General features: G+C 33.7%; 1 protein-coding gene across 8 annotated transcripts in view; it reads left to right on the forward strand.

Annotated features, from left to right (window-relative positions):
- SPEF2 (sperm flagellar 2) overlaps window positions 1-13,981 on the forward strand; it is a 117,300-nt gene that overhangs the window by 38,004 nt on the left and 65,315 nt on the right. For all 8 annotated transcript variants that reach the window (XM_026794605.2, XM_026794606.2, XM_074533298.1 and 5 more), the window contains 7 exons: window positions 714-851; window positions 3,143-3,303; window positions 4,189-4,366; window positions 5,156-5,300; window positions 7,316-7,417; window positions 9,074-9,212; window positions 10,339-10,580. In XM_026794605.2, coding sequence (XP_026650406.2) covers window positions 714-851; window positions 3,143-3,303; window positions 4,189-4,366; window positions 5,156-5,300; window positions 7,316-7,417; window positions 9,074-9,212; window positions 10,339-10,580 — 1,105 coding nt within the window. The remainder of the gene's footprint in view (window positions 1-713; window positions 852-3,142; window positions 3,304-4,188; window positions 4,367-5,155; window positions 5,301-7,315; window positions 7,418-9,073; window positions 9,213-10,338; window positions 10,581-13,981) is intronic.

A 13,981-nucleotide genomic window follows, 5' to 3' on the forward strand; every position in this document is an offset into this window, starting at 1 on the left:
TCTGCCCCAGATTGGGTAGTGTAGAAATGCCTGGAGCTGGAGACATCTCATCTTGTCCTACCTTGGCACTGTATTTAACAGCACCCTTCTCCCATAACCTCTTACACATAATGAGCTGTCACACGAAATCCATGCAGAGATGGCAGTAGGGAACAAACGAGTTGCATAATGTTTTTTGCTTAGTAGGCCCTCAGTGCTGTCAGTGAGCCCCACAGTGCTATTTGACATAGTCACTAGCTGAAGAGCCCTTAATTAAATGAACATTAGAGAAAACTGGTATGGAAGACTCAAGTTTGAAAATCACTTGAAATCTGACACAATTTTCTCATTATTTTTCATATTGCCCATCCCCTGAGAGTACTATTCTTAGCATATTAATTAGCAAACCATTCAAGTGCAAAGTTGTTTGTGCAGTTGGCAGCTTAGCAATTCATAGTGTCATATTTGTCTAGCTTAGGTAGATTATCTCTGCCTGAGGAAAGCAAGGCTGCCTGCATGCTGAAATCATAACTTTGTGTTCTTCTCTCTGGCACACTTGTAAAGAAATTTTTTGTCATCCCTCTGTAGGCATGTGACCTGACCAGATGTTGATATTTATAACAATAAAGGAAAAGCCCCAGATAGAAAGTTGCCCTATACCCAGGCAATAAAAATAAAATTTAAAAATATGTTTTCTTTCATAATTAATTACCATATTTGATTTTCTGTTTTAGGACCTAAGAGATCTTCTCTGGGATATCTGTAACACTAGAAGGGAAGAGGCAGAGCTGGAACGTACTGGTATCATGAATGAAGGGTGGTTACCAGATCGTAGGGGGATTGCAATGAACCATTTCTTTACAATTATGCAGGTATGGACTGCTACAGTTAGTCTGAGAGAAATTTCATATGGTTGGCTCCAAATATGTGAAAGATTAAAAATTGCTTAAGCAAATATTCATGTGTTTTCTGAATTTATAGACAAAGTTAAGAGACAAAAAAGAGATGATAATCCATACATTTAACTCTGGAATACAGGAAAGATTAAGAAAAATACTATTGTTGTTCAACCCCCAAAACTTTCAATCTCTCTTATATACTGCTACTTTTTAGATTTTTTGAGCTCCAATGAATCATCTTGAGTTTTGTGACTTAAATGTTACAGCTCTTTATCCTTCTGTGATCATATTGACATTTCCTTTTAATTTATGAATTGCATCATTCACAGCTATTACAGTATTTCCTATGTCTCAATTTTATTTCACTGATGTGGTCTGAGAATTTATCTGCTGACCAAAAAAAGAATCCCTAAAGAATCAAGTTATGTTTTGAGATAGAGATGTCATTTGCTGCTGTTTTTCAAATATGACTGAACTTTGAGATATGTAACTTCAAAGTTTTCAAGAGTCCATTCAGTCCTACAGTAAAGTAAGATTTCCTTGTTACTGCTGTTCTAGGTGTGTAAAATTAGTTTTGAACTGGATTGGAGTATTCCTGACTAGACTGGCCAGAGAGGCTTTTTTGCAAACTGAAGTGACCATTCTGTGAAAGTTTTGGCAAATTTAAAGACAATGAGAACAGTGTTTTAAACACCTGCCTTGTGATGCTAATTTAGCTGAGAAAATCAGGCCTAAGCAGTTTAGGGTGGGGTTTCAGCCCTTTAATTCTCTCTGCTATTTTTATATATTTAATAAAAAAGGGATCCGCTCTCTTATCTAATGTGAGTGTTGTGGTAATTCAAGAAAAGTTTGTGAAATTGTCAGTGCTATAGTAAGGAAATTGTTAACTTTGTTTTCAAAGAGTTTACATAATGCCCTAAATAAAGACTTTGGGCCACTGACAAAAGAGAGGTCAAAACAGCAAATAACTGCTGACGGTCTGAACCTCATTGGTCCTGTAACTAGGATATTTATAGTCCTGAATATTAAAAAACATCCATCTTGAACTATATGCATAAAGGAGACAAAGTTATACTACAGAGCTTAAATATTCTATTATTCTCCTAGTTATATCTTTGCAATCCTAGTTCTAACAGAATTTCGTGGGCATATATGATGGAGTTCAGCAGAGATTCATATGAATCTTTGTGGACATGCACAATAACTGTTTAAAATTACTAATACATATTAACCATATATAAGCTTTTGTTTTTTAAAGAAAAAATTAATAGAAAACATTACTTCATGCTTTACTTAGTATATATTCCCCCAAATAAATGAATTATTAATCCTAAAACTACAGGACTAAATATATATATAAAATAAAAATATGACTTTATGTAATAACTGTTCTTTTTAGAAGCAGCCAAAAATAGGCTTCTTTGTCATTGAGCTCTCAATTTGTGGGGTGTTCTGTTAGAGGTTACATATATTCCCCAGGTGGCTCTGTAACTGTGTAAACACATAGATTTGTATAAATGCCGTTTATCAGATTTCATTCCTTTCTATGCACACAGTTATACTAGAAGATATTTCCTCCGTAACTTATGGATAAGTGCTGGTTTACACCACAAAGGTTTTATCCTTTGTTTTGTGAATGTGGTTTTGTACATTTTCCCATGAATATTTAGTACTGTTTTGTCAGTTAGAAACTAACACCATACTGAATCAATAAATCAAAACATGACAGGTGTTAAATGTTTCTTGAATCTTACTTGATTTCTTCTGAGATGATTCACACAAAAAGATCACGACACTTAGGTGTTCAAAGTCTGTTGATTACTTAGGTACAGAAAAACTGTATGACTTTAAAAATTTTCTCCATCATATAACCCTTTTTATTTTATGCTTTTAAGACTTTATTTCTTCTGAACAAGAAGATCCATGTAATTTGTTAGCACTAGTGTACTTGCTACTGGGAAATATATATATTCATCATAATATATTGTAACTAAATTGAATGCATTTAACATTTTTTACTGTAAATAGCTTTTCCTATTTTAACAATTAAGATTCTTATTGCTGCCTAGAAATGACAGTGTGAATATATTATAGATGTAAGTAGAAGTATGCATGCAGTATATTATAAATTTTAAAACAAATATGACTGTGTTTCTTGCTCTCCTCAAATTCTTAAGATTTAGAATTGCTTCTATTAACATGTGATAACAAAAATTTGTTCTGTGGTATGTTGAATTGCAGTCTCTTTGTCCATTCTTCTTCAGGCTGAACTGGATCGTTTCCAAGATACAAAGAGACTTCTTCATGACTATTATAGGGCAATGGAAGGAAAAATCCCAACAGAAGACACTCAGGATTTTACTAGAATCCCATTGTTAGATATTATTAATGGAGAGCAGAAGGAAGATCAAGTTGAACCAAGAAGGTAGAAATGCAGCATAAAATGGAACAAATAGAGCACATAAAATGAACAAATAGAATGCACTGATAGATTTCTGGAGTATATGGAATTAGATATATGTATATTTCAAAGGATGAAGAAATTAGAAATTTTTAACCAGGGATTATAGTCAAATGATGAATCTCAAATAATTTTAGAGGTTACATTTATCCCTCATTTTTTACTTATTTACCTGTATCATGTTCATCAATGCATTGCTGAATTGCAAAACATTTTAAAAGCTGCCTCGGGAGGAAATCTACTATTATAGAAATGTTTCCTTCTTTCCTTTATATTGCTGATAGTTTACAGCACAATCCTCATGTGTGTAAAGCATTGTTGTGGAACACTAGTTGATTTTAAATTTGTGCCAATAAATAAAATTAAATGTTATCAATTTTATGTAAATGTAAATCAAATTAACCGTTATGTAATAACAGATGTAAGTCTAAGCAACCTATAAAGATGTACCAAACTGAATGCCATATTAAAAGATGAGGGATTCCACCTGATACTTTCACAACATAGAAAATGCCATCAGTAATAACACCTGATTTTTAACTTAATTAGAGTGAATTAAGAAATTATCTGAATAATGTGTCTGAATGTGGAATTCATCAGCAGATCACACAGTCATTTGATGTAATTTTATCCATCTGTTATTATGTTTTAGGTCTTACACTTAAACTGGAAATTTTTCTGGCCATATACACAGCTCATCACTTTTGGTCATAAGGAAAGTTCCTCCCTTTTTTTTGCTATTGCAAATTTGAAAATAACATTTCCATTCTTTCAGCATATTCTCTAACTTAGATATTGACACTTTTTATAAAGCAGTATCTAAATTATTCCTTATATTTTATTTTTGAGGATTCCTCTAGTTTCTTTGAAAACACCTACACCAAGTAATACAGAGTCAGAAAAGAGTGGAACTAAGAAGAGGAGTCTTAAGGATAACAGATCTGAAAATGAAGTGCCCACTTGCAGGGATGATAAAACTCTTGTCATTGATGCATGGCAAGCAGCAGTAACAGCAGTATCAGATATGGTATGGAATGTTTTATTTACTTAAAGATTTCTGGATTGTACAGTCAAAGCCCCCCCATTCAGTAGGCAGTCTAAACACATCATCTTTTCACTGTTTATCTCAGTTTCATATGTCTTTCTCCACCATTGATATTTCCATTTAATATGTTTGTAGTTCTATGAGGAAAATGTTGGAGTGTGTGTTTTCAGCACCTCCATATTTATAACTGAGCCTTTCATTCCATTACTGAGAAATATTTCAAATGTTGCCTCTATGTATCTTCTTCCATGATAAACTCTTCTCTTATCCCTCAATAGAAGTGTGAGAAGATGGATTAAGTTTAATCCTGTGATGCTGTGTTTGCTCAAACCTTTCAGATGTTCAGACCCTATGGTTACATTCTTTTTTCTATATAGCTTAAAGTAAATTAGGTAAGATTTTCAAATGGTTGGTTTCTAGGTTAGATTTTTATTTTCTCTTTGATCATTTAAAAGAAATTAATTTCTGCCCCTTCATAATGTAGCTCTAGGCTTGCTTAGTGTACTGTTGATTCTTGCTTTTCTAACGTTTTTCTCAAGCACAGACAGTGGCTGCAAGAATTAAACTCAGTATGGCTCTGTCTTGCGTTTTTGCTGCAGAATTTTATTTTTGATAAATAATAAAAATTTAGTCAAGTAGTTAAAATATCTCCTTTGTTTTTTTAATGTGTCTACTTTTCATCAAGTACTTTCAGCAAGCATAGGTTATTTAAAACAGTAGTTGCACAGAGCTGATACTATGCACTGTACTATGTGTGACTGTGGTGTCAAGGTAACAGCTGAAATAGAGTTTAGAGAAATGGAGGAAGAAAATGAACGTCAGCTAAAACAGAAATCTTCAAAATCTTCAAAAGGGGCTGGGAGAGATACCAAAGCTGCCAAAAATGCATCTTCCAAATCACCTCCTAAAAAAAAAGGTATTTAAAATGCAGGCTTTGTTTTAGCAGTGCTTGAAATAACTGAAATGTAAATATGTGAATAATACAGAAATTAATAACACAACATATTTAATTTAGATATAATTTCTCTTTTAAAATGTGACATCACTATAAAAAGCTGATAGTGATAAATGAGGGGAAAGGCATTTGAATGGCAATTGCATTTGTTTAACATTTGTTTAAACATGTGTAGTTTTTATATGTAAAAGTAAATATACTAAATGGGAAGTAAATATTATTTTTTCTTCATGTTCTGCATTGGAATGGAACAGTTAAAGCTAGTTTATCAAGTGAAATAAATTATGCCTATTTGACTGCTGAAGTCCTAAAAAAGAGCAGATTCCTATTGAGGTAGGTTTTGCACATAGGCCTGGCAAGAATCTATCCCACCAGGTGAAAACACAAAATTTATTTCCAAGAGAGCAAAAGCAGGCAGTGTGCTGGAAGAAATTGTGGCATTCAAGGCTGTTTATGCATTTTCTGACAACTATTTCCTTGTGCAGATAGTAGTTTATGTAATCTTCACCTTTTGTCTGCAATATATCATAATTTCATTAGGAAGCAATGCCTGTAGCCCAAACTTTTGTATCTTCTGTTAAGATATTCTACATAGCAAGAGAGAAGTTCAGGCCCTGTGGGTGTAGGGTAGCCTGAAATTTGTATACTCCAAATTAGAAAGCCATAACTGCAGAGTTATTGTGCATAACACAGTTGACTTTTTTCTTTGGCAGAAGTTTCTTTTGCACTGTGCTCAGTTCTCCCTCTCTCTGGTTATCTCTGCCCATACAGAGTGAGCAGAAGCTTAGCCTAGCAAATACTTTGCCAGTTGTGAGCCCCAGGGAGCCTTAGGCTTAGTTTAGCATCTCAGCTAAACTAAGATGAGTTTAGCCAAGAGAGTAGCAGATTTTCTGACTTCTAGAGAAGTTTTGTGATAAATCTCAGCAGCTGTTGCATGCTGGTTTGAAGTTTATGAATTGCTTATTGGAACCAAATTTTTGTTCAGACCTGGTACAAGATTATCTGAAATCAGAAAACCAGAACTGCAGCCAGAAAGCTGTGCCTTCTTCCTAGTAGAAGATGAGGTATGAACTGATGGATTTGTGACTGAAGTATTGACTTTGATTTAATTTCAAATACAGTGTTACTGTAGTGTTCCTGTAACATGAGAGCTCTCAAGGACGGAGCTGTGGGCTGGTAACAGAGTGAAACATCTTACCACATGTAGTTTTATCACTTCTAGAACTGACCATTTGTTTTGTGTTGACCTTATGTATCATGCAGATATCATTATATTTTTTCTGTAACATCTCCATCTGCTCTTCTTCTAGGACAAAGCAATTAAAATATTTTAATTTTGTTGAGTAAAAGTTGTGTGGCTACAGAATTTCATGCAATCTCTAAAAACATGATAAAATACCTTTACTGTATCTGTTGATAGATAAGTAAGTCAAAACAAGGTGGAAGTACAGGTTTGAAGGGGCATGAAATAACAGATCTCCTTTTTCTTTCTGGTTTGGTTTTTTTTTTTTTTTATTTTAATAGCATAATTCTTTTCACTTCTTTGATGGTAACTACTACCATAACATATTTACTATAGTTTGTTAAATTTGAATTTATTCCAGAAGAAACAAGTATTATTCAAAAGACATTTATTTGTGTTCTGGTTGCAAAAAATAGGTAAATACTAGGATAAAGCAGGACATTCTGACCATCTAGGATCAAATGAAAGGTACACTCATTCAGTCATGATTTTCCACTCAGAAATACATTTTAGGATGTTATTTAACAAACTTTAGTACAGTTGTATATGCTGGGGTATTTATATGCAGTGTTAACCTTAGCATGACTTGCAGATGTAAATTACATTTGGCAGCTGAGTATCCACCTTTGCATTCTCATAAATGGTCACATCAAGTAAGGTGTTTTCACAATACACAATTTTTTCATGATACAAGCAAGCAAATCTAAAGACTGAGAGGTCTGTTTTCCTGCAGGAGCAAAAGCCACTCCAGCTCCTATAGACCCAGAAGAATTAAGGAAAGAAGAACTGGCAGTTAAAATAAAGCAAGAATATTTCAGTGCCTTGAAACAGGAGGGTATGTTACTATTTGGTTACTTATATTAGTTCAGACCCTATGGTTGATTGGATGATTGTTATTCCTAATTTGACTATGTGATTGTTATTCCTAATTTGACTAGTATGCTAGTCAATACTAACCAGAGACAGTTGGCAAAATGGATGGATAAGAAAGAAAAAGAATGAGAGTCAGTCATGTCTGGAGAAATAAGGAAATACTTTTAGTGCGGTAATCATCAGTCATTCTGTGGTAAATATACTAAAGGTGGTAAAATGATTTTCATTCCTTTTGTCTTCTGTATAATTTAATATAATTTAATTGTCATGACTAAGCAAATATTCATCCTGAGACTAAAGATTTTGCATAAGTTGTTACTCATACTTCAATATTCAATTGAATTGGATTCAGTATTTGAAATGTGTTGTTCTGGGAAAAAATGTTTTGCCATTTGCATATTTCATTGACTTTTTTTTCTCTGATTCCCTCCTCTTCAAGCAATATGGGATTCAAGCAGCAGGACATAGATTTTGTTTGTTCTTCCAAACTGCTTTATGAACAGACTCTTCGAAAACTTACATATTGTTCAGGCATTCTGTCTCTTTTTCTGTCTTACCCAATAACTTTCAAACAAAATGATTCATTTCAGCCAAAAGGAGATGTTTGAAGAAAGAAGTCCCAAATTGAAAATGGTTTGAGAATTGTTTTTAAAGATAGGTTTAGACTAGAAGAAAGACTGTTTTGTCATTAAAGGGAAGACAGAACCCAGCTTTTATTGTTTCTGTTTGGCAACTGTTGGCAAGCCCATCATCACATGGTACCTCTTTGGTGGGCTACCTATTGCGTAGTATTTTTTTATTAAAAATAGAGGGCAAACAGCAGTTATTGAACAAACCACAAAATCATAAGGTTTCTTTAGATCCATTTGGACCAAATGCTTGTACATCTACATCTTTGATCATGGTTTAATACAAAAGCAGTTCCAGAATAAAATTGCCAAATGAGAAGAATAGTAGTACGTTGAAGATCATGCATGAACATGAATTTTAGTAATTCATTAGCATGTATTTTTTTTCTCTTGACATTGCTTCATTTTCATCCTATATTTAATAAAAAAACCTCAAGAACCTAAGGCTGGCTGAGCATGTTGAACTCTATTTCCTATTTGCACAGGCACATAGCTGGCATTTGAGAATTATAGTTTTGCTTGCAGCTTTGTTATCCAGTTACCTTTTGGGAACTTGTGGTTTTCATTTATGCAGATACCTAGAGTCTAGCAAAAGCACTAGTTGTGTATAGTTGCTAAGTTTTTAACATTGATTTAATATTTAATTTCTCTGTTGCAACAATGTACCTTGCCTTTTATTCTGTTAATGATAAGAGAGCAGTTTTATCAGTCGTCTATGCAGTACCTACCTCTGAAAATACAGGGAGACAAAAATTGTCATGCACTTACCTCTGTAACATACTGATAGCAGCTGCTCAAAGAACATGTACAGAAGCCACAATTACATCAGCCTTAACTGTACTACAGAAAAATGACTAGCCAGGCAGCAAGTATCCTCTAAGGTGCTTTTAGCTAAAACAGTTAAATATGCTGTTAAATTAGGTGCTTAGATGGAGAACATTCCTCACATTTTATAAATATTATTCATTATGATTTTACCATTTAAACAGAGGCAGCCACAAAATCTCGGCTAGAACTTGTAAAAGAAAAAGCTTTAGCATTTCTTGAGGATCTAAAATTTAAAGCAGAAGAGGCTTATAAAGATATGGAAAAGTGGCTTGGATCCACCTTCTTGGAGGAAAGATCAAGGTAACATGTATAAATTTTAAGCAGGATTTTTTTGGGGTCTTTTTTTTAACCTAGATTAAGGTAGTAAATACAGAAGTAATTTAGAAAAAATGTAGAAAATAATAATTTCATGTAGTGGTATCTTAGAAACCTGACTGCTTCTAACTCATTTCTTGGGTGATTAAAAGGTTCTGCTTGTAGCTGTAAGGGTAATTATCATGGTATGCTATTTTTCTTGACTACAGGTTTAGCAGATTCCTGAGCAGACAGTCAGTTATTCCATTCAGTAGAAAGCTCTGTATCATTTCAGTAGCTTCTTTCCTGTTTTTTACACACACTGGAAAGCTCCATCTTTTGTTCTTATCACCACGTATTACATTCTTCAAAATTCTTTCAAGGACCATTAAAAAAAGTTCTTCACAGTTTTTTTCTGTCCTAGTAAATAAAATGTACTTGGGATCACTATAGCACTTTAGACTCTCTGACATAGAATGACCAATGTCTGAATTATTAAATGGCTTTTCCTCTCTAAAGGAAAGGAGTGACTTTGCCTTTTACAAGGTATTTCTGGCCTCTACTAACTTTTGAATCATAGCTGGGACAGTGCTGCTTGATCCATGTCAGGGCATGACCAAGAAGAGAGGCATAAATGGAAGATGTGAAGGCTTTAACAGGCAATAGCTCAGATGCAAAGCTGCTTCCTTCCAGCCAGTTTTATTTGCTCTCCTGATGTGCTAACAAAGACACAGTATTTAAGGAATGTCATATCCTTTGACCTGACACTCCAAGCCAAATCTGCAAAGACATCAGCTGATGTCTGTCCCTGTATAAATTGTACTCATTGCACTCGAAGGAGGAGATTGTGCCTCTCCAGTATGCCAGCCTAGGAAGTGCTTTCGTATTTTTCCACCAGGTCTCTTCTGTGTCTTAGATCTGACTTTGTATAAATTTCTGACTGCAGTCAAAGGATTTCTTGCAGCCACAGGAAGAGTAGACTTCATAATGATTTTGGTAGTTACAGAATCCACACAGAGGGTTTGAAATTCTTACTTTAGGAAAACTTTAAAAGCATAAGCATATTAAAATTCAAAGCTATGTTGTTAACACTGTGTATTATACTCATGGGTGTCTTCATTTATGTTTTCAGTGTTGAAAGACTGGTAGAGGTTGCACGACATCATATTGAGAGTGCTAGCAAAATCTTATATGAAATGACTTTAGAAGGAACAGATTTCTTCATCAACGGTGATGTAAAAATGGTTCCTGACCCTATTCCTGACCCTGATCCTCCACCAGAATTTCAACGCATAGAAACCTCTGAAAGCAGTACTCTAACTATTTCACAACTTACAACACTTCATACACAGTTTCTGCAGCTGGCACCTAAAGGTAAGAAATTTTTTCCTTTTAACTCCCAAAGGACTGTTGATTATCTACTTAAAATCTAGAGTAATTGGGAGCTTAGTCAGTTGTCTGTATTGCTAAACATAATATTAGTTATCTATATTGTTAAAGATTGTACTACAGTTAAAGATCCTGCGGCATAAAAAAGCAAAGTCATGGTGAGGGGATATTGAAAATGTGAAATAACAGACCAGTTGAAAGCTTTTAATGGCTTTCCTAGGGGTTTTTATTGTCAAGACTACATGTTTAGTATTCCTCTAACAGGTGTCTCAGTAATAGGTTTTCAGTACAGTGTATATTATGCTTGCTTTACTTAAATATGCAAGTATTATTTTTTTTTTTACTAATTGAGAGCTCAGTGAACTTAGGCTATATTATTTTAAAACACAATTTTTAAATTATCAGTATTTTCATGGAACTATTATATAGAGTCTATTATAAATATTAACCATTATGTTCTTCAAATCAATGTGTGCCTGTTGTCTGGGTGGTTTGCAAGCATTAGCTCAGACATGTAATTTTTTTTAACGTGCATTTTTAAACATGCATTTTTTGTATGTCTAGCCCCTAATTATGGGACCTTAAGTCTTAGGAAGCCTAAAAACTTGCAATACTTTTTGGGACTGTATAAATGTTACAAAGTAACTTAGGTAAGGCAGTTTTAAACTGAGATGGGAAGTAGTTACATGTGTATTTGCAGAGTGTTTTATTATCAGTGTTCCATATTAAAATTATAATGTTAGTATTATTGCCACTAAGACTGTGAAATATAATGTGTAAACAAGTGCTTACAATTCAAGATCTAACTCTTCCAGTGTAATAAGGCCACAAAAGCACAATGAAGTCGAGTTTAATTCTTTATTGGGGAATTCTTTTCATGTATATTTATAGAGCAATTCCAATTTCCTTTTGCATATAAAACCACTTTAGGGAGAAAGATCTTTACAGTTTTCCTATAGAGAGAGGCATATCATCTTATCTCTAGAGTATGAATGTGTGTGTAAGCATTTCAAAATCTCCTGTAGAGACCTCTTCTGCAGATAGTAATGCATATATAATACAACATGAAACTAAAAATCTGTATATTTGTAATCATTTACAGTGCTATAGAAGTGAAACACAGATACCAGTTTAATTGGCATTTTCACTTAAAAGGTTTTTTTTGGTTTTAGATAATTCATGATTAAGATACTTAAAACAAAAAAAAAATGTCTATTGCAAATTTTAATATTCTTGACATATTTCAGACAGAACAACTATTTTCTTTGTAAATTTATAATAATTAGCAAAAAACCAATTGAAGTCTTTATCATTTTACAGTATTTCCCTTTTGACTGTATTATATTCCCTAAAATCACCCAACATTACTTGCGTGACTATCTGAATAAGGGAAAAAGGGAAATTTTTTGCCTTAGCAGTCATGAGACTGTCAAAGAATGCTATTGCTTGTTCTCTGAGACAATGGGAAAGAATGATTGTTCAAAATAAAGTCCCATACCTGATGTAATTATCTTCTTTAGGTGACTATTACCTTTTTTGGATTGCTGAATTAGGATGGAAGGCACAAGCTATGCAAGTCATCTTTAAAATACTTCCTCCCGTCTCTTACGCATTTTTAGACTGCATAAATCACATCCTAGGTTTCCTAAGGTGATCACTTCACTTCATTATAGACTCCTTTCTTTCCTAAAACATCAGGAAAATTTTTCATAGGCTTCTGTCTCCCCTTTTTCAATAGAATGTTCAAGAGAAAATATACATCTCAGTAGTTAGTCTCTCACTGAACGAAAGGGGGAAAAACACTAAAGCACAGCAGCAGTGAAATTGTTGAACAGCATCTCTAAAGGAGATACCAAAAAGTAACAAACAAGCCCCTGCCTTGGAGAACCTCCAAACAGATCTAGATTTGCTGCCAATCATATTTTTTCTTATTCTTGCCTACCCCAGCATATCTCTCAGCATTCATAGTGGAAATTCACATAAAAAAGCACACAGAGCACAGGCTATTTGACAAGTCTAAATAGAATAAACCTACCAATCTCCTTGTACTAGAATAGAAGTAGTAGTGAACAATAAATTTCCTGAAGTTGTTCTGAAAATTGGAATTTTTAGGCTTTTCTAAAGCATCATGGAGATTACATGAAGCATATTTTTACTTAGAAATGCAAACAAAGAGCAACAAAGGAGGGGGGATTATATTAGAAGAAATTACCATGTAAACAGGTTTGTCACAAGATATTTGGTATCTGTCAAAAGGAAATATTTTCAAAATATATTTAACAGATTGCCAAAATTAAAACTAAAAGTGGGAGTGCCAGTATACTTTAAAATGTTTGATATTCATGGAAGAATTCTTATGAAATAGTTTTGTGTTTCCTAGGAATCTAAAATTTTAAAGAACTACCGATTCTTCACAGACAACTTTGTGCTGTCCTGCACACTTGGCTCTCCATGGAAGCAAATTATTCTCCGTTCTAAGCAGCAACGGACATAAAAACAGCCTGTGCTGGACCTTCCTACCTACTGACAGCCTTTCATTTGAGAAAAAAATTTATTTCTTGTTTTATTATTATCCTAAGTGCTGTTGTCCAAAGTCAACATGAATCTGCACTAATTAATTTCACTAACTCTTTGATGAAGTTTTTAAAAATGCTCTAATATATTACCTTCAGAGTGCTTTTTCATAGGAACAGCTGTGACAACTCTTAAATGGAGCTAATAACATTCAATTTTATTATTTTCTCTCTTACAGTCTTTTTGAATGCATGGTTTTCTTATCAAAAAAATTAAAATATTCATTAGATCTCATCCCCTTTGATTCCCTTGAGCACTATGATCTTCTATAACCACATCTCTTGTCATTTCTATTAGCACACATATGGAATGTCTCAGTTTTCTTCTAAAGCTGTTTCAGAGAATGCAATTTGTGTGGTTTTGCAATACAAAGCAGATCAAAGTAGATTCAATGCCAGATTTGTTCTCTGTCTCATGACTGAATCACACAAGAGCATTTTAGTTTTTTTTCTTTTTTCTCAGGCATGATCCTTATGAACCTTCAGTATAATTATGGAAGTGATTCTATAATTAGATAGAACAGACACCAGTCCAGTTTAAAAAAATTCTATATCCAATAACCAAAAATGTTTAAAATGCTTTTTTATGAAACTATCAAATAGTCTGCTAAGATGTAAGCATAAGAGACAACCAGTGGCCATATTGCATTGCTGTGTGTTTTCAAATTGTGAACTTGTGAATTGAATTTTACAGGATTGGTAGATTTGGAGCAGACTGTTATAATAAAGTGTGCATGTAGCTCAGCTGAAATGTTACCTTTTCGATGTAATTTTTTTTTTGAGTCAGGATTATAGGATGACCTTGGATAATGT

This window comes from Zonotrichia albicollis, chromosome Z (genome assembly GCF_047830755.1).
Source record: "Zonotrichia albicollis isolate bZonAlb1 chromosome Z, bZonAlb1.hap1, whole genome shotgun sequence".
NCBI classification, from domain to species: domain Eukaryota; kingdom Metazoa; phylum Chordata; class Aves; order Passeriformes; family Passerellidae; genus Zonotrichia; species Zonotrichia albicollis.